The sequence below is a fragment of the Delphinapterus leucas genome, chromosome 5, assembly GCF_059928025.1.
Source record: "Delphinapterus leucas isolate spDelLeu-1000000601 "Yukka" chromosome 5, BTC_Dleu_Yukka2, whole genome shotgun sequence".
NCBI classification, from domain to species: domain Eukaryota; kingdom Metazoa; phylum Chordata; class Mammalia; order Artiodactyla; family Monodontidae; genus Delphinapterus; species Delphinapterus leucas.
The window spans coordinates 40,953,036-40,973,535 of record NC_143133.1 but is presented as its reverse complement, the minus strand read 5'-3'; the positions used below and the strand labels follow the sequence as shown (position 1 = coordinate 40,973,535).

The following is a 20,500-nucleotide window of genomic DNA, read 5'->3' as shown; positions in this document are numbered from 1 at the left end:
GCTTTGAAATTCGTCTATGGTAATGTGCACACCTTCTATGGTAACATGCATACCTCCAGTTAGTACATTTTTGCTGCCGTATAGTATTCCGTTAAAAGAATACATCACAATATACTAAGCCGCTCATTTGCCTGGTACTGGTCTTTAGGTTGTTTCCAGGTGAAACAATGCTTCTATGAATATTCTATGGATATTTTATGGGCAGAGCCTCCCAAACTTATCATCATACATATAGAAGATGACATTTATAGGCACATTAAGGGAAGCTGAAGGAGCAGGCTGGTTGCTGCCTGAGGCGACCATTAGCCTGTGAACCAGAGGACCACTCAGCCACTTCAAAGGCTGAGGGATTAATATATATCCCCATTTCCCATGCCAAGACACACTCAGCTTTCTGCTTCAGGGTACAACTGCTAATTCCTAGAGTAAGCATATTTTCAGGTTCATAAGATAACCAAATTTCTTCCCAAATGCTTTTACCATGTTGTACTCCTACCAGCAGTGTGTTTACCTCACTGGACGTTTGGTAATATAGGACTTCTTGATTTTGCCTATCTAGTGGATGTAAAATATCTCATTGTAGTCTTTATTTGCATTGGTTATAAGGAGGTTGAATATGTTTTCATGTGTTTATTTTCCATCCTTATTTCTTCTTTTGTGATATGCCTGTTCATGTCATTTTACCATTTGGTTCTTTGTGTTTTTCTTATTGACTTGTAGGAATTCTTTATATATTTAATATAAAGATATAAATATATATATCTTTATATATTGGATAATAAACCTTCATGTAAATGTGTTGCAAATACCACTCCCCCAAACAAACACACAACACACACACACACACACACACACACACACACACAATTTGTGGTTTATCTTTCCACTTTCTTTATGGTACTTTTTCGTTAATTTTAATGTAATTGAATATAAATTTCACTTTGGAATTAGATCTTGTTGTGTCTTAAGACTCAAGATCAAACAGATATCTCTAAGTTTTGATGTGTTGCCTCTCACATTTAGAGCATAGAGAAGAAAGCAAGAGGTGTATCAGTGCATGACCCAGGCAAGCCAAGTCTACTAAAGAATTCAGGCCAAAAAAAAAAAAAAAAAGAATTCAGGCCAAACTCGAAGTTACCACTAGATTTTAAAAGATGCTCCATGGCCAAAGGATCTGGCTGAAAACAGGTTTCAGCCTATTAGTCGTTTGAGTCACACGCCTCCAGTCTGGGCTGGCTGCCATCTCATCCTGAGTCTCCTCACACCATCCTGGGGATGCCCTTCACCACTGTCATCTTTGGGAGCCTCTAAGATCTGCATCCCCCATCTTCCTCTTGCTTGTTTACTGCTGTATTTTGATGAAGCCCCAGTAGCATTATGAGAAGTGGCCTCTGTAATACCATAAAGGACCAACTGTCAAATCAGACTCATCAGAGACCATAGCCAGCACAAATCTTTACTAATAATTTCAAGCATATAAGTAGTTTCTTGGTGCCATCAAGCATGGAGATCTGGGGTAGCCAATTTACTTCCCTGGTCCTTTCTCATCAGGATGCACATGTGCCCAGATTAATACAAGAAGTCTCTAAAAAAAATACCTGCAGCTACTCTACTTACATAGGAAAAAGTCTTTTCAGTCATTGAACATCTCTACTCAGAAGGTTACACAGCCTGCGTGATGTTTTCCCAGGAGCCAAGCCCCATAAATCAATAGATTCCAAAGGGTTTTTTTCTTTGTTGTATTGTTGCTGTAAGCAATCCTGGACAGACCAGGTACGTCCTGTTGAAAGCACTTCCTAAGTATCAACTCTCCCACTAGCAAACACCATTCGTTGTTTGCCTAGAGTCCAATCATTAGCAAATTTACAAGAATTTTTAACTCCAGGTCACCTTATTTCTTTCTCAGGAGCAGCTCTCAGTGCTGGATTGAAGGCCTGTTGAGAGCCATATTCTTCCTACTACGTTATAGGAAATCATTTCAGACCCGTTTCAATCATGGTCCAGTCAGCTATTAGAAACTATATCAGTTATTTTAATAAATAATTTAATATTGGCAATTGGTTTCAGTAGCTATTAGAGGAGTAAAGAGCAAAAGAGTAATCCTGACATGATACAGAGTAACTTCAGAAAGCAACCACCATCACTGCTTGGCTTGGGGAACAGAAACAAAAGATGGAGTTTGGTAGGAAACTGAAGAAGAAACCGAGCAGTGGTGATGAGCAGACCCCTGAGGCGTGTGGCTGGGTTGGCGAGACAGGGTGGCTTGTCCTAGAGTGGGGGAAAAATGGGAAATTGGAGCCAACTGTGTCTGCAATCAGCTGCCACTGCTGGAGTGAAGAACCGTTGCTGGGGGGAGGCTAACGAGAGTGACCAAACAAGGAGAAGCAAGTCCCTTCTCCAACTTCAGCCTCCTAGTCTGTGCTTAGTGCCCCAAATTGGCAGAAAGAACCTGGAGAGCCATCTGGCTAAGAAGAAGTGGGGTTTTCCAAGTCCCAGCCCAGCCAACACAACATGGAATATAGAAGGTAGATGTGAAGCTAAGAGATGATAGCTTAATAATTGGCAAAGCCACACCTCTGGCTACTCAACTCTATCCCACCCTACTACACATACTTAGACTTCAATACAAGAACAACTGGCTTGTGGATTTCCCTTATGCTGTAGCAAGCTCAGCACTGCACTTTAAGGATGCAATTCAAGTTTGTAATTAGTCTAGCATCTGGTTGTTTTGCTACAGTGGAGCCTTGACAAATACCTAATATGCCATGCTTTCTAAAGTGGAAACTCCAAATACATTTTTCACATTCTCTGCAGAAATCATCTGTGTTCTCATTCACTCAGTTTTTATCTCCGGAAGGATCAGCTTCTCCATTAGCTTTTAATAAATGTGCCCCCTCTGATCACTGGCAGAATCTGTCCCATGCTTTTTTGCAAATGTCATTCTTTCAAAATAAGTATATCATCAAAGCTCAAAGTTGTTTTTATTTGCAGAAAACAATTTGTCACTCTTCAAGTCTTACTTGAAAGAGTCAAATAACATTTTTTTCATCCCTAAAGAAGTATTCATCAAGAATTTGCCTTTTCCTATTTTGGGCTCATGTGTCTCTGTTTACCCTCAAACATTGTTTTTCATTTCATCCCTGTCACTTGGGGGTCCTCTGATCCTTCAAAAAGATTCTTTCCCCAGTAAGCATTCTTGGAGTTTAAAAGGACATATAATTGGTCACTTCAGACTTCTTTTTCATTTTTATTTTATATTGGAGTATAGTGGATCTATAACGTTGTGTTAGTTTCAAGTAGACAACAAAGTGATTTAGTTATACATATACATATTTCTATTCTTTTTCAGCTTCTCTTCCCATATAGGTTATTACAGAATACTGAGCAAAGTTCCCTGTGCTATACAGTAGGTCCTTGTTGATCTATTATATATTGTGTGTGTATGTTAATCCCAAACTCCTAATTTATCCCTCCCCTGCCTCCACCTTTCCTCTTTGGTAACCATAAGTTTGTTTTCTAAGTCTGTGAGTCTGTTTCTGTTTTATAAATAAGCTCATTTAAAATTAAAAAAAAAAAACAACCTTTAAGTGAAATTCAAGTCTCAATAAATTCATCCACCCTCGGCCCCCCAGACCCCTACTTCCTTCTGAGCTAAATATGGATTGATTCTAAAGAGAGGGCTTTTGATACTGCACTAAGAGCCCTTTTTGAACATACAGGAAGCACGTGTCTCCAGCCCTGGTTCACCTGCTTTTGTGCAGGGATCGCTCCTCACGCTTCTTCCTTTGATAGCTGCCAGGACAGCTCAGTCCCATCTGTTCACTTGATGTTCCATTAAGCCCGTGTGCTACCACCATATCCTGTTCTCCCTTTCCTGTTTCTAGCCACACTTATCAGACAGAATGACAGAGTTTGCTGCAATTCCTCGACATAAATCTCTCCAGTAAGCTTCCCCCCTATCCTAAACCCCTTTCTCTGAAAACACAGTTTTCTGTCCCTTTCCCTTTCAAAACCCAGTCCAAAATATCCCATAATGGAAATAAACATCTCCAAATTAGGCCTCAGAAGATGATTTAACAACAGCAAAAGAAGCTGAAATATGTTATTTGTGCTAAAAGACTAAGGGAACAGCTGTGTAAGTGAGGAAGTTTAGAGAGCTAACGCATTTTACCAAGCAGGCTGCCTTAGCAGGGATCCTGATGCAGCAGCTGTGCTCTGTGTGATCTTAAATAAATCACTTGGCCTCTCTACGTCTCAGAGTCCTCATCTGTAAATAGAAATCCTGATACCTGTCCCTCTGATCTCAGGTTGTGTGAGAATAAAGAGACCATTCATTTAATAAATACCTGCTAAGAGCCTACCATGTGCCAGGCCCATTCTAGGCACTGGGGCCACCCAGGTGAATGTTCGTGAGGTTCGTCCATACAGCTGCCTTCAGCCTTGGAGTGGCTCATCCTCATGGCTGAGTAGTATCCTATGTTGTGAATGTACAACATTTGACTTATCCTCCTCTTGATGAACATTTGAGTAGTTTCAGGGTTTTTGGAAACTGGGAAAAGAGGCTTTGAGCATTCTAGCATACATCTTTCGGGGAACTTTCCTACACATTTCTGTTGGATCAATTCCCTTTTAGTCTTTCTATTTACGTCAGAGAGAAAGTCTCAGGTTGGTGCTGGTGTGCTGTAATGTCTCTCTAGCTCTTGTCAATCTGTCCTTATGACAGAGAGCCAACCTCAGGCCCAGAGCCTTCAGCATCCTATTATATCGAACTAGTGTATCAACACAGTTCTATCAGCATTATATACATATATTTTTAAAATATTATATTTGGTAATAGGTTAATGATGCTTCATATATGTGTATATTTATATATGAACATATTCACGTTATTTATGTTATTTATACAAACGTTCTTTTAAAAATGAGATTTTTTTCCAGTTTAAAAAGTAGTCATTTAGACACAAATGAACCTATCTACAAAACGGAGACAGACTCACAGACATAGAGAACAGACTAGTGGTTGCCAAGGGGGAGGGGGCTGGGGGAGGGATGGAGTGGGAGTTTGGGATTAGCAGATGCAAACTATTTATAGGATGGATAAACAACAAGGTCCTACTGTATAGCACAGGGAACTATGTTCAATATCCTGTGATAAACCATAATGGAAAAGAATATAATAAAGGGCATGTATACCTATGTATAACTGAATCATTTTGCTGTCCAGAAGAAATTAACACAACTTTGTAAATCAACTATACTTCAATAAGAAAGAAAGGAAAGAAAGGAAAGAAGGAAGGAAGGAAAGTAGTCATTTAAATAAAGGTATTAAGTAAATAGAGATTATAGATGGATACACACAGAGGACAAAAATGTGAAAAGAGGTAGCAAAGGGTTGTAATTTAAGAAATGCTACTCTAAAAAAGCCACTCTTTTGAATCACACATCTTTGTTTATCATCACTGAGTGGCAACTTGCCCAGATGAGTCGGTTTAATGAAAGACAAGTGCTCAGGTTGGGGGCACGGGCAAATCATTCTAAAGTAGAGGGTTTCCTTGTTTCCAGAAGGAAAAGGTCACAACAGGTAGGGATGGGAGACTCCCAGAAGGACTTAGGACTGAAATAATGTGTGAGCCGAGCCAGGCAGGTGGAGAACAGTATCTTTTTAAAATAGTGCATTTTTCTGTTTCTGTGTTCTTTGCCAGACCTGGTGGGTCAGTGGGGTCTCCACAATGAGTAACAGGACAGACGGCCTGTAGGCGGTAGGAACAGGAGTGAAGGTTTTGAGGGGTTTCAGAGGAACATCAGGAGTCACTCGGCTGTGTCAGGAGCTAGAGGAAGTCAGGCAGTGCCCCCAGGAGTCAATGCTCCACCCACCAGCATCAACCTTGACCTCTGTGTCACTGATAACCTGCGGACCTCTGGAACTCGACTAAGTACCCAAATCTATGACCACTCCTCTTTCCAACTCACAACCCTAATACCCACACTCAGGCTCCAGCAAGTGTTTTACTCTTTTAGGACTTCGAATCCGTTGATCCGGGCTTCCCTGGTGGCGCAGTGGTTGAGAGTCCGCCTGCCGATGCAGGGGACACGGGTTCGTGCCCCGGTCCGGGAAGATCCCACATGTCGTGGAGTGGCTGGGCCCGTGGGCCATGGCCGCTGAGCCTGCGTGTCTGGAGCCTGTGCTCCGCAATGGGAGAGGCCACAACAGTGAGAGGCCCACGTACCACAAAAAAAATAATAAATAAATTTTAAAAAATCCATTGATCCTAAATCGATCAATCACTTTCCTTGAGTCACTATTTTTGCCCTGATCCAGCTTAGGTTCCATGATTCTAAGCCCTCCCTCACAAACAGCCTTAAATTCCTGGCTGCCCTTGTTAATGATCCAGCAATGGCCCCGCCTTGAGTAGCCCAACTATCTATCCAACCTATGCTATGTGAGTGTGTGTGTGTGTGTGTGTGTGTATCTGTGTGTCTCTGTTTCCCTGAGCAAGGGAATGTTGCTGGAGAAAAGCACAAACCTGTGCTAACTGGTCACACTTTAAGGTCATGGACATGAATCTCAAATATGCCCTCACTCCTGCTCAGCTGTTCCACCTAACTATTCTGATTTCTTCCCTTCCCATTGTCCCAAACGGCTTTTTGCACCTTCTCCCTATCCCCCTAATCCTCCCTGCCCCACTCTCTGTGCTCAGCTTGCCTCATACTTGTTGAGAGAACTAAATAAAGTAATAAGCATTAAGCATTTGAACAGTACCTGGCTCATAGTATGTGCTCAGTAAATGCCAACCATGGTTATTATTACGTCATTGTCAGTCACCGCAGTAACCAGCCTAAAAGCATCTATATCATTCTCTTTTACCAGAGACCAACTGCAGTTTTCAAGGACTTTGCAGTTTTCTCTTCTCTTCTGCATTATCAGTTATCCTTCTTGGGACTTCCCTGGGGGTCCAGTGGTTAAGACTCCGTGCTCCTAAGGGGCAGGGGGCATGGGTTCGATCCCTGGTCAGGGAGCTAAGATCCTGCATGCTGCGTGGTGTGGCCAAAAATTAAATAAATAATTTTTTTTGTTTAATTGGGTTACTGGAATAATAAAAAAAAATATCTTTCTCTATTGGGTTATTTACACCGACATAAAAACATATTCTAGTATCTCCTATCTAAAGATAAATCTCTGGTATTAAATGTAGTTATCAGGGAATGTGAAGGGCAATAGGACAGATGCTTAAGGGGGATGCAATGAGTAGTAAATAATAGAGATCTAATGCACAGTATAGGGAACATAGATGACGATATTGCATTATAATCACCAAACTTGCTAGATTAGATCTTAGTTATTCCAACCACTAAAAAGAAGTAATAAATATGTGTAGGTGCTAATTATCCCTACAAGGGCAATCCTCTTACAATATATAAATGTATCAATTCAACATGCAGTATACCTTAAATTTATACAATGTTATTTACTGTATAGCACAGGGAACTATATTCAGTATCTTGTAATAACCTATAATGAAAAGGAAGCTGTACACCTGAAACTAACACAATATTGTAAATCAACTATAGTTAAATTTATTTTTTTTTAATTTATACAAAGTTATATGTCAAACATATCTCAATAAAAATAATTAATTAAAAATAAAAGTAGGGCTTCCCTGGTGGCGCAGTGGTTGAGAGTCCGCCTGCCGATGCTGGGGACACGGGTTCGTGCCCCGGTCCGGGAAGATCCCAAGTGCCGCGGAGCAGCTGGGCCCGTGGACCATGGCCGCTGAGCCTGCGCGTCCGGAGCCTGTGCTCCGCAACGGGAAAGGCCACAACAGTGAGAGGCCCGGGTACCGCAAAAAAAATAAATAAAAATAAAAGTAAGTCTCAGCACTCTACTAAATGGGAGAAAATATTTGCAAATGATATGACCGATAAGGGGTTAATATTCAAAATATATAAACAGCCCATAAGACTCAATATCAAAAAAACAAACAACTTGATTAAAAAATGGACAAAAAAAAAATGGACAAAAGACCTGAATAGACATTTTCCAAAGACATACAGATGGTCAACAGGCACATGGAAAGTTGCTAAACATCACTAATCATCAGAGAAATGCAAATCAGAACTATAATGAGATATCACCTCACACCTGTCAGAATGGCCATCATTAAAAAGAACAAAAAGAACAAACGTTGGCGAGGATGTGGAGAAAAGGGAGCTCTTGTACACTGTTGGTAGAATGTAAATTGGTACAACCATTATGGAAAACAGTATGGAGGTTCCTCAAATAATTAAAATAGAGGGAGTTCCCTGGTGGCTTAGTGGTCAGGATTCAGGGCTTTTATTGCCGTGGCCCAAGTTCAATCCCTGGTTGGGAAACTGAGATCCCATAAGGCCCACGGTGCAGCCAATAAATAAATAAATAAAAATAAATTATAAAAGTTTTTTTTTAAAAAACAGAACTACCATATCGTTCATATGGGTGTATAAGTGAAGAAAATGAAAACACTAATGCGAAAAGATATATGCACCCCAATGTTCATAGCAGCATTTTTATAATAGGTAAGATAAGGAAGCAATCTAAGTGTCCATTAACAGAAGAATGGATGAAGAAGATGTGGTGTACACACACACACACACACACACACACACACACAGAGGAATATTACTCAGCCACAAAAAAGAATGAAATTTTGCCATTTGTAGCAACATAGATGGATCTGGAGGGTATCCTGCTTAGTGAAGTAAGTCAGATAAAGACAAATATTGTATGTTTTCACTTATATGTGGAATCTAGAAAATAAAACAGGCAAATGAATATAACAGAACAGAAACAGACTCACAGATACATACAACAAAGTAGTGCTTACCAGTGCGGAGAGGAGTGGGTGGGGGGATGGGGGAGGGGCAAGATAGGGGAAGGAGGTTAAGAGGTACAAACTATTAAGTGTAAAATAAATAAGACACAAGGATGTAATATACAGCACAGGGAATAGGACCAATATTTTATAATAACTTTAAATGGAGTATAATCTCTACAAATATCAAATCACTATGTTGTACACCTGAAACTAATATAACTATACTGAAATAAAAACATAAATTAAAAAATTTTTCTTTTCTTTTTTTAAATAGCCCCAAATCACCCTCTATCAGATGGCTCTAATTTTCTTCAGAGCACTTACACCATCTCATGTTTCCTCCATTGCTTTATGCAGGCATTTGCTTCTTGATGATATTTCTCCACTTGAATGTTAGCCTATTGAGAGTAGTGTCTTACAGGGCCATGAGCCCCAGAGCCTAGAACAGTAGCTGAGACACAGTAAGCACTCAAATATTTGTTGAACATTTTTAAATAAATGATAGGAAGAGACTACAGAAAGGGAAATTGGCTGGAAAATTTATAAGGGAACCTGCATAACACCACAAAGGCCCTCAGGATAGTTACTTAGAGACAGAAATACAGTAAATTCAGAAGACTCGCTTGTTATTTTACAAGCATCTCAAACTCAGTACAAGTAACAGCACATAGCATCTTCCCCTTTATCCACTCAGATCTCCTTCTTCTCCTTAACCGCCCCTCAAATAGCATCATCATCCGCCCACTGCTCTGACAGCCCAATTGAAGAAACAAAATCTGAGCGACAAGACAGACTTGTGTGCAAAGCCAGAACTTATTGATGTTTAGGGTGAAATACCCCAATTAGTCTCATGAAAAAGTTAGCTTCTGAAAAAAATGAAAAACTTGCCTATGGCTCCAGTAAATCTCACAGACTGCATGTACCTTATATCGCCATCCAGCGGGCGCCCGGGTCCAGTTTGCACGAGGGGCAGTCAGCGGAGCTAGCAGAGAGGAATCAAGGAGATGTTAGACCAGGAGATCTCTGAGCTCCCGCTGCAACCGCCCCCATCGTTTCCCCCTCCCCTTGAGGGAGGTGAGTCTTCAGTGGGGATCCGGACTGTGTCTGGCTGAGTCTCTTCAATGGAACACCTCGGTTATTATATCCCTGACAACATGAGACTGTGGAAACATAAAACTAGGAGCAAAAACATTCCGTTTTATGAAACCAACATTCTCTTTTTGACTCTACTTATCACACTACTTCTCTACCTTGGTATCCTCACATCCCTCAGAGGTGCCCGCTAGGTGGCGCTCGTCCTCCACTGTACCCAGGCGAAAAGGGTACTTTTCTTTTTAAGCCTGAGAGGTGATTTCCAAATCTGGCTTTTTACAGGTAAGAAAACTAACTCCAAAGGAACAATGTCTTCCGTGAGGACGTATCGCAGCATCTCAGGAGCCTCGAGCAAAACTCAGGTCCCCATATTTCTGAACTCAACGGAACTTCCATCACCTGCTGTCTCCCTCTACACATGGTTTAGTTTATTAATTAGAATAACAATGGCGTATTTCTTTCCTTCTACATAAACAAGGTTTAGGTTCAGATCCACAGGCCTTAGCGTTCTTTATTTTCAAAAGTCCGAAACTGAAAAAATCGTTAGATTTTCCTGCCTAATTCTTTCTTTGATTTCCTTAAGTTCGAAGTTCCTTTTCTGATGAATGCGTAGCATAGAAATAAGTAAGGAAGACAATGGGAAACATTTAATGAGAATAAACATGAAGGTTTATGAGAAAAAGCGGTTAGAGTAGAAAACCCAGCTGGGTTGGCATTACACAAAGTCAGATTTGAATCCTGATTTAGCTGCTTACTGATGGTGGAATCATTTAAACTCCATGAGTCTCAGTTTCCTCATCTGTAAAATAGGGATAATAATGTCTTCTATTCACTCCACCCTCAGGGTTATGTAGACTAAAGAAAACAATAAGCTACGGTCCCGGCACATTGTTGGTGAGCAACATTTGTTTAAATATAAAACTACCTCGGCCTATAGTAATGGTCTGATATACCTGGACCACGTACGAGAAAAATTCTGGTGGGGTCTGAAAATGGATGACCTAGAAACCCAGGAGCCAGTGTCTGCTGGCGGGAAAGTGGCGTGTTGCTTGATGCTTGGGATTCTTCGGATGCTTGGAGTGCCCTCGGGAGCCTGTGGATAGGGACAGAGGGTAAGTGCCGAGCGCGGCCTGCCTGGATCTGGCTCCTACCAGGCGAGCCAGCACCGGCATCCTCTCCCTGCCCGTCAACTCGCGCAACTTAGCAACGGCATCGGAGAGAGGTAAAAACCCTCGTTTGAAGGGACTGGAAAACGTGGCCAAGAGACGGCAGGTGACTTCGGTCACCGCCGTTGGCGTCTGATAGACGCGCTTGGCCTCCCACTGCAAAACAGCCTCTGGCGCTCGCCCTCGGGCCGCTCTGGGCACAGGAGGCGGTCTCCTCTCCGGATCTCCCTCCATCCTGCCCCGGGCGCAGGTGGAGGGCGGCAGGGACGCTGCGCGCGGTGGCCCCACAGGAAAATCCCCGCGGACACGGGTCCCGGGAGCGTGCGTAGCAGCTTGCGGCGTGCGCCCGAGTAATGGGGTTTGCCTCCTCCCGGGGCCCTCGGCTCTCCCACCCTCATCCTGCGCTGCGCCGCGGCCCGCGGAAGCCCCACCATCCGGCAGCGCTTCGGCTCGAGGCTGCTCCCGGGGCCGGAGGGTACGGCATGTAGGGGGCGCGCAGGAACCAAACTGCCGAGGAGGAAGGGGAGGTCGAGGGTGGAAGTCGGAAAGGAGAAGGGGAAGATTAGGACAGAGCTGAGCGAGGGGCCGGGGAGGAAGGCACCGGCGCAGAGCAAGCCTGGCGCCCCCTCGAAGACTGGCCGGCCGAGGGGGGTCCGGAGCTCCGCAGATTCCCGGGGCCGGCCCAGGCCGGAGCGCGGCGCCCACCGAACCTCAGGCGCCGTCAGGCAGCCGTGGGTCCCCGGAGCTCCCGGTCAAGCGCGGAGCAAATCGCCCTTTATGAACTGGAAGCGGGGCCCCGGCGCGCCCCTATCGCCGCGATATCCAGCCCTGCGACATGCGCTGACCTGCTGAGCCCTCGCCACACACCCCCACTCGCTGGCCTTGACTCTGCGCGTACCGGGGGAAGCCTCTGTGCATCCGTCCACCTCCTCTCACAGGCCCCCAAAGCCTTTTCATTCCCACCCAACCCCACCAACAGCTTCTAGTGGTAGTTCCAGACCCGTGTGTTTACTCTCCGCTAACACCCAACTCCCGGCCCTGCCTGCAGCCATTCCCCAGACCTAAAGGTTGACTAACCGCCGCAGTTGCCCGAGATGACACGAGCCTCCCTCTCTGTGAGCCTCCTGAAGACTCGGAATGCGGCCACTTTCTTATACCCCGGGCACACACCAAAAAACGGACAATTCAAAGTCACCGAATTGCATCTTTCTAAGCTTTGAAAACCTCTATCCAAGCCTGTGGCAAGGGATATATTCTACTTTGATTTGGGGTTCTTTAAAAAAAATTGGGAGGGGCAACTAAGTGGTGGTTATATATTCAAGTAAGTCTTTGTATAGCCCCCAAATTCACTCTAATGCTCAGTCACTCAACCCGCAAACATCTCTGCCTGCCTGTGTGTCCGGACTCATTCTATATTTGTCCACATCAAGTCCTAACCCCACAAAGGGATGGCTGTTTGCGACAGGCAGTTCACACCTGCCCGTTTCTCTTCTTCTGGGTGACCTGTGTCAGTCAATCTGCTCCTCAACTCGCCCCCAGAGAGTAGCTACAAATTGTCTAGGGTGGTGGGAGAGGGGTGTAACTTAATAAATGAAGGTCCGCGGGAGGAAGGAAAGGACAGATTTCTTTTGAAACCTCTTAAGCATCTGTTCTGTTCCCCCTCTGGGCCTGAAGAGCATCCCGTTCCTTACACTTGCCACCTACTGACACCAAATTTAAACACCTTTCCCTCAAAACTGAAGTAGTAGTAAAGAGCTATAAATGGACAATGACCTCTTCAAGGATGAGGCTCCCCCCCCCAAATACACTACAGGGTGTGCACTATAGTGTATTTGGGATGCAAAAGAGCATCACGTGGCTGAAATGCTGGAAAGTATAGATGCTGCGAAGCCCCCCCCAACTGACCCTGAAAACTACTAATGTATTTCATCCTGAGGTGTAGAAAAACAACTACCAAAAAGAAAGCTACAAGGGCGAATATTATTTGTTTTAGTGGCACCAAAAACACCAATCTCAGCAATTTACTAAATTAAAATCACAGTTCTTTAAACGTATTTAATGGTTCAAATTGTGTATTTGGTTTTAATTTAAATCTCTGGTAAAATTTACGGAAGACAGTGAAGTTGTTCCTTAAGCAACTTCTTCATTTAAAAATAAATAATATAAATAGGCAACAAATGTTTTGAGATATCCACAATATTTGTGTTTCTTAGCCTAGCTTCTTCTACTACATAAAATAATGCACTACTCATTTTTTTTTAAAGCGAATTAATGTCATCAGTTCAGAATCTTTACTATGGTAGTTCCCAGATATTCTTTTAAACAAAAACATATTTTTTCAACTCACAAGTAACAGAATATTTAAAGAACAAAGTTTCAATTTTCTTCCTCGTGTAAAATTTAGCAAACTCCAAGTGCATTCAATTTTGACAGCCCAGGGAAATGACCGCGCAATTTCCAGAAACTCTCCCAAAGATGCCCTCTAATTTCTCTCCTGACTTTAGCTCTATCTCTACCATCTTTTTCTTTTTAATTCTTCTATAGAAATTGAAACAAATAAAATCCGGTGAGGAAAGAAAACTATTTCTACAGTGATTTTAATTCACTTATTATTTCAGAGAAAATAATTAATATTCCAGTGAGGAATCCGCGAAAGTATAAGGGGAGAAGAAGAAGCATTTCATTCTTCGAATCTATAAACCTCCCTAGAGAACAGAAACTACGCGCGTTTTATGGAACTGCGTTAACTTTGGGTTTCCCTCCCAGATCTGAGTCAACTAAATATCGTGTTCCATAAAAGTGCTAGAATAGGTGGCTACATCTGTAGAGGTAAGAATCGTGGTTTTTCAGCGTGTCTAGGTGGGTGAGCCTCTCTGTTGCTGGAGGATGCTTCGAGGACCAGGCTTGGGAGGAAAGGGGTTAAGTCAGACCCTGACTTTCTCCGCGCAGCGTGCCCCGTTTTGTCTGTTCAAGTCGACGTCGTCCAGCAAGAGCCAACCAATGGGCGGCCGGGAGCTCCCGGGACAGCCCAGTGAAGGGGCGTGGCCTGAGGCTGTCCCTCAGCAGTGAGGAATGACACCCGGGCGGGGGTGTGTGGGGGGGTGGGCTACGGTGGAACTCTGAGGAAGGAAAGAGAGAAGAAACAGATAAAACCAAGACAAGGGGTAAAAGGGTGCCCCGAGCCTCTCGGAATCCAGCGGCCGTCGTCGCCGCCGCCGCTGGGGGTGGGCTCCGGAAGAGCCGGCCCAGCAGGGAAAGGAGACGACGATCCAGAAGCGAAATCCTGCAGGCGGGGAAGAGACAGAGGCGCAAAGAAAAAGTGACTCGGGCCGTGCACCCCGGAGGCGCTCAGGAGGGGACTGCAGCCGCAGAGGGGCCTCACTGATCCTCCCCCCACGTCCTCCGAGGGCCAGACCCCGGCCCGCCCCTAAGGGCGCGAGGCGATGAGATAATCCAGCTGAGCTGCGAAAGGAGAACTTCTGGCGCTGGATTGGGGGGGAGGGGGTCTCTGGGCGGGGTGGGCCTCGGAAGTGGGAGTGAGGGTCGGCGCTGATCCGGGGCCAGAGGGGGGCGGAGGCTGCTGGGCAGCCCAGGAGTGGGCTGCAGGGGCCTCGCTCGCGGGGCTCACTCGCGCTGCGGCGGCCCGCGCGCTCCATTCAGCTCGGAGCTGCCCCGCGCCCCAGCCGCCCGCCCGGCCGGCCGGCCGCTCCGGCCCGCGGCACAGATGGCTGTGCGCGGCGCCAACACCTTGACGCCCTTCTCCATCCAGGCGATCCTCAACAAGAAAGAGGAGCGCGGCGGGCTGCCCGCGACGGAGGGGCGCCCCGTACTCGGCGGTACAGCGGTGGCAGCGGCGCCCGCTGTCTGTTGCTGGCGGCTCTTTGGGGAGACAGACGCGGGCGCGCTGGGGGGCGCCGAGGACTCTCTACTGGCGTCGCCTCCTGGGACCAGAACGGCTGCGGGGCGGACCACGGAGAGCCCGGGAGGCTGGGATTCGGACTCGGCGCTGAGCGAGGAGAACGAGGGCGGACGGCGCTGCGCGGACCCGCCGGGGGCCAGCGGGGCCTGCCGTACAGGGGCGACCCTGGGCCTCGGCCAGCCGGTCTGTGAGCTTCCCGCAGCCAAGGACCTGGAGGAGGAAGCCGCGGGCCGGAGCGACAGTGAGATGTCGGCCAGCGTCTCAGGTCGGCTAAGGCTTCGCGGGGAAGGGGGCCGGGCTGAGGGGTTGGGCAAGGAGAGCAACCACGCCGAGTGGGGTGGGCCTGCTGTTAGCACCTTGTTCCCTGGGCCCCCCGGGTTAGCCAAGACCCTAAGCTCTGCGCATCGGCGCGGGCTGCTCTAAGCCTCTGGCAACTGAGCCCGAGAGAGGACCGAGAAACTCCTCAGAACGCTGCGTCCTGGGGTAAAGCCTCAGACGACGTCGTGGGGCAGTGTACTTTAGACCAGACTGGGAGAGAACCACTGCACCCTGGCTTTGAGTCCATTGCCAGTGCCTTCGGCTGAGTCTGTCTTCAAATCCCCAAAATCGAGGAAAGGGAAGAGCGAGGGTCCCAGAAACCTCGGGTAGCCAGTATCCGGGCCCTGGCCCAGAGATCAGAGATGCTCCCAGCTCGAGGTCTCAGAGCCCGCCCTGCAGCTCAAAGATACGTAACGAGGGACAATTTCTTTTTTTTTCCCTTTTTACATCTTTATTGGGGTATAATTGCTTTACAATGGTGTGTTAGTTTCTGCCTTATAACAAAGTGAATCAGTTATACATATACATATGTCCCCATATCTCTTCCCTCTTGCGTCTCCCTCCCTCCCACCCTCCCTATCCCACCCCTCTAGGTGGTCACAAAGCACCGAGCTGATCTCCCTGTGCTATGCGGCTGCTTCCCACTAGCTATGTACCTTACGTTTGTTAGTGTATATATGTCCATGCCTCTCTCTCGCTTTGTCACAGCTTACCCTTCCCCCTCCCCATATCCTCAAGTCCATTCTCTAGTAGGTCTGTGTCTTACTCCTAGGTTCTTCATGACATTTCTTTTCTTAAATTCCATATATATGTGTTAGCACACGGTATTTGTCTTTCTCTTTCTGACTTACTTCACTCTGTATGACAGACTCTAGGTAACGAGGGATAATTTCAAGTGGGCCGAAGGCCAACCGAGCCCGAGCTTCGGGAGGAGGGTTTCTTTAGCTTTCCCAGACCCCAGGCCCAGAAGACCTGTGCCGGGCTGAGGACCCAAGAGCTGGAGGCAAACCCTGCAGCCAGCTGAAGGCAGAGGGGCTTGATTTAGGTCATCCCAGACTCAGCAGGGGGAGGAACCTCCTCAACCACGAGCTGGCACGTCATTTGGTCAGAAAGACCCCCATGCCTGCCCCGTCGGCTGGACGGTGCTGTAGGCCTCACGCTGGCCCCAAGCAAATATTATCTGCTGCTGGACCTCCCTGCTAGGGTTCTGCGGGGAGAGCGGGGAAGAGGCAGGGGAGCTGTCGTCAGATTAGGGTCCAAGGATTCGAAGCAGGGACACCCCTCTACCCTCAACCCCAGCCCTCCTTGCATTGCCTTTGTAAGAGAGAGGGAGAAGCCTACCCGTGGCCTTGACTCAGCCTATTGCCATAGCCCTCCCACAATTCCGGGTGGATGGGGGCGTAAGACTCCGAATACTTCTGTCTCCAGGATCCATCTCCCCACTTTCTCTTTACGCGCAGCCAACACGTGTGTGCTGTGACGATGCGTGTGTGAGTGTGAGTGTGGGGAGGCGGGCGAACCCAGGGAGGGTATCCGAAACGCCATCTAGAACCCCAGGGCTGAGGGCTGAGGGCTGAGGAGAAGGCGTGCGAGGATGCTCAGGCCCAATGCCCACATTGCTGCGAGGAGCCTGGAGCCCAGAGAGGGCAAGGAGCTGGATCTTGGCTGCACAGCGTGGATACAGCGGCTGAGTTCGTTGCCGGCTCACAACAAGCTTAGCTGCAGGAAGCGAGTGGGACAGGGTTCTAAGACTTGCCTCCCGGACCCGCGGCTTCCAGGCCCTCCCCACCACTCCGGCGGCATGAAAGGGTATTTCCGCCCCCCACCCCGACCACAGCGGTTGAGGCCGGACCTCACTCCTCTGCGGCACTGACAGTGCCTCGTTTCTGTTCTCACTGTGTCCACAGGCGACCGCAGCCCGAGGGTCGAGGACGACGGCGTTGGCACAGGAGGCGCACGCGTGCCCACGTTGTGCAGCGGCAGCGGCGGCGGGCCCGCGGGCGGCGCAGAGGAGGAGGAGGAGCCCGTGGCGCCCAAGCCGCGCAAGAAGCGCTCGCGCGCCGCCTTCTCCCACGCACAGGTCTTCGAGCTGGAGCGCCGCTTCAACCACCAGCGCTACCTGTCCGGGCCCGAGCGCGCAGACCTGGCCGCGTCGCTGAAGCTTACCGAGACGCAGGTGAAGATCTGGTTCCAGAACCGTCGCTACAAGACCAAGCGCCGACAGATGGCCGCCGACCTACTGGCCTCGGCGCCCGCCGCCAAGAAGGTGGCAGTGAAGGTGCTGGTGCGCGACGACCAGAGACAGTACCTGCCCGGAGAGGTGCTGCGGCCTCCCTCGCTGCTGCCACTGCAGCCCTCCTACTATTACCCTTATTACTGCCTCCCCGGCTGGGCACTCTCCACGTGTGCGGCCGCCGCGGGCACCCAGTGAGCCGGCCTGGGATGAGGCAGCGAATGATCCCCGCGCCCCAGCTCCAGACGGGCGCTGATGGCTGTACAAGTTGTGCCCTGTACTGGAGAGCCCCGCGGAGGGGGCAGGTGGAGGATGAAATCCAGCCCTGGCTCTGCTCTCCAGGACGTGCGCCCTGGCAGCGGGACTGGGTCTACCCAGAGGGGGGCGCCTTTTTCTAGTTTGAACAGAAGCGTCCTATGGCCTAGGGACCCTGTTCCTACCCCCCGCCCCACTTGCTTGGAATCCCTTGGACATTATTTATTACCACCATAATGTTGGGTTTGGATTGTGTCTGCCTGGGGATGGCGTTTCCCAGAGAGGAGAGAACTCCTGGAGACCACACAAGCCTGAATCCCAGAATTTCAGGCCTGCCGGGAGCTTCGTGCGCTAGGCCACACTAGTTCATGGTATCCATGCTACCAATCTATGTGTATCTACATATCTATTATTTTTGGAAATTGCAATTGTTTCAAAGGGGTTTAGAGCCCTGGCAGCCCCAAGAAGCCCCAGGCTAGGGGTTCATTGAACCATGAAATATTTGGTTTGCGGGCCCTCCTCCCCACCCCTTCCCGGTGTCAGAGCTCGGGTGGGGGCGCCTGATTGGGTGCTGAATGTATGGAAGGGAGCCTCTGAGCACAGGACAGGGCAAGGGCCCCGCATCTTCCCTTTCGGAGGTCCAGGCTGCGACCAACTGGGGGAGCTCCTGGGAACCCCCGAACCAGGAGAGAGGAAACCCAGGAGTCCTTCGCAGAACCTTTCTTTCTTCCTTTCTTTTTCTTTTTCTTTTTCTTTCTTTCTTTCTTTCTTTCTTTCTTTCTTTCTTTCTTTCTTTCTTTCTTTCTTTCTTTCTTTTTCTTCCTTCCTTCCTTTCTTTCTTCCTCCCTTCCTCCCTTCCTTCCTTCCTTTCTTTCTTTCGGAGGTTAAAACTTATAGCACTTTTCAGTTGCTTGTATTCAAATGATGGTTATTTTTGTATTCAATGTGAATATCCTTGACCGGCCTTTCCTCGGCGTCCTCTGCAGTTCGGCCACTGGGCCCAGTCTCTACCGTTTAGCCTCGGCGACTCCTGCGTCCTGACCCAGGATTCTCCCATCCCTGTCCCTGCAACCTAAGACAGGTGATCCTGTCAACCTCGTGTCAACCTCGCCGCTTGTCGCCTCCTTAAGGGCACTGTGCACTCAACTAGAGTATTAACTTTTAAAAGATTTGTGAAATTTGGAAGCTCTATTCGTTGTATTTTTTTTTCCTTTAATTTATAAACTTTTAGTTTAACATGCCCTCCTGGACGCCGTGTTTTCTCTGAGCCTCTCTCTGTCCGGCTTCGGGGGAACCGGTAACGTGGGCTCATTTTCCCAACTTGTTTTCAGTCCAGGACAGGACACCTCGCTCCCCCCGGAAGTCTCCTCGCTGCTCACCCTCAGGAAGCATTTAAACCCGCGCAGCTCAGGGAATCGTCATTTCTGGGACTTTGCAGGAGTCACAGAGGAATCCCACTGAATCCGGAGCAAATACCTAGGATTCACGTTTTTACTCGTGGGCACTAGTATCAGAGTCTAGGAAGCATCCATAGCTGAACCCGCTCCCAATTTCCATCCCCCACCCTAACCTTTTCACTCCTCCACCTGCCGGCATCCTCTTTGCTTTCGATTTTCTGAGAGTTTTCTCTAAGCGTTCCTGCCATTATTTCATTTCCAGAATAGGCAAAAACTCGCTGGAATTCTGAAGCGGTTAGGGGAGACTGAGGAGCTAATAAGGTGTCTCCCGGGGAGGGTCACCTGTGCTTTGACCCCTGCCGGGTGCAAATGACGCTGCACCTTGTTCCAAAGCACTTCCACTCACTCCCTCATGACACGTTGTCACTTGATCCGCACAGAAGCCCACCGTGGGAGCAGAGGATGGGCAGGGAGATGGTTATTTATTACTCCATTTTAAAGATGAACGCGCCCCGCCGGCGTTCCCCAGAATGACTCTCCCCAAATGCCAAGGATTCACCGGAGCAAAGCGCTCACCGCTACACGCCCCTCACGTCGGGTCCGGGGAGAGCAAGCAAGAGTTAATGCCACACGGCAGGCGCCAAGGCCCCTGGTCCGTGGCCTCAGTTGGGAAAACACTGAAACCCAGACCCGGGCTACTTTCAATTTCACCGCAGCAGATAGGCCGCCTCGCCCTCCTCCTCCGCCTGCGATCTTTCCCAGCCTTGGACCCTCCGGCCTTGGCACCCCAAAGGCCTTGGCCGGGCTTCTGCTACCCCTCAGCCCGGAGGGGGCAGAGAGTCGCGACAAAGGCTTTACGAAACGATTCCCGCTTCTGGAAACAGTGAGACGGCAAGGGAAAAGCAAACGCCCTCAGGAGATGCACACCCTAGCCCCCAAGTCCAACTACCTTCCAAAGGATTCCTGCAATCATTTTGTTTCTTTCTGACATGTTTTTAAAATTCCACTTTAATTTCATCATTACTCATGAATGCATTTTCCTTAAAGAAAGTTAGAAGTTTTCCAGTAATGCTAGAATCCCTTCTCTTCTCTCCAGAGATCGCCATTACTGCGGGGTTTTTTTTGGAGGGGGGCAGGGTTTTCTTCCCCTTCTGAAAACGTCAATTGTTTGTGGCTGCGTCCTAAGACTGTAGTTTGCTCTCCATCCTTGCGGATTTGGAATCCAGAGGACTGGGAAGTTTCTTCCGTAGGCCAGGCGGCGCCCCTTC

At 47.9% G+C, this 20,500-nt stretch overlaps 1 protein-coding gene across 1 annotated transcript; it reads left to right on the top strand.

The window, feature by feature from the left end:
* Positions 1 to 13,889: 13,889 nt before the first annotated feature.
* On the top strand, positions 13,890 to 17,778 carry NKX3-2 (NK3 homeobox 2). Its single transcript, XM_022567153.2, has 2 exons — positions 13,890 to 15,294; positions 17,255 to 17,778. Exons 1-2 carry the CDS (start codon positions 14,835 to 14,837, stop codon positions 17,776 to 17,778), a joined length of 984 nt encoding a protein of 327 aa, XP_022422861.1. The 5' UTR covers positions 13,890 to 14,834.
* The last annotated feature ends 2,722 nt before the right edge of the window (positions 17,779 to 20,500 follow it).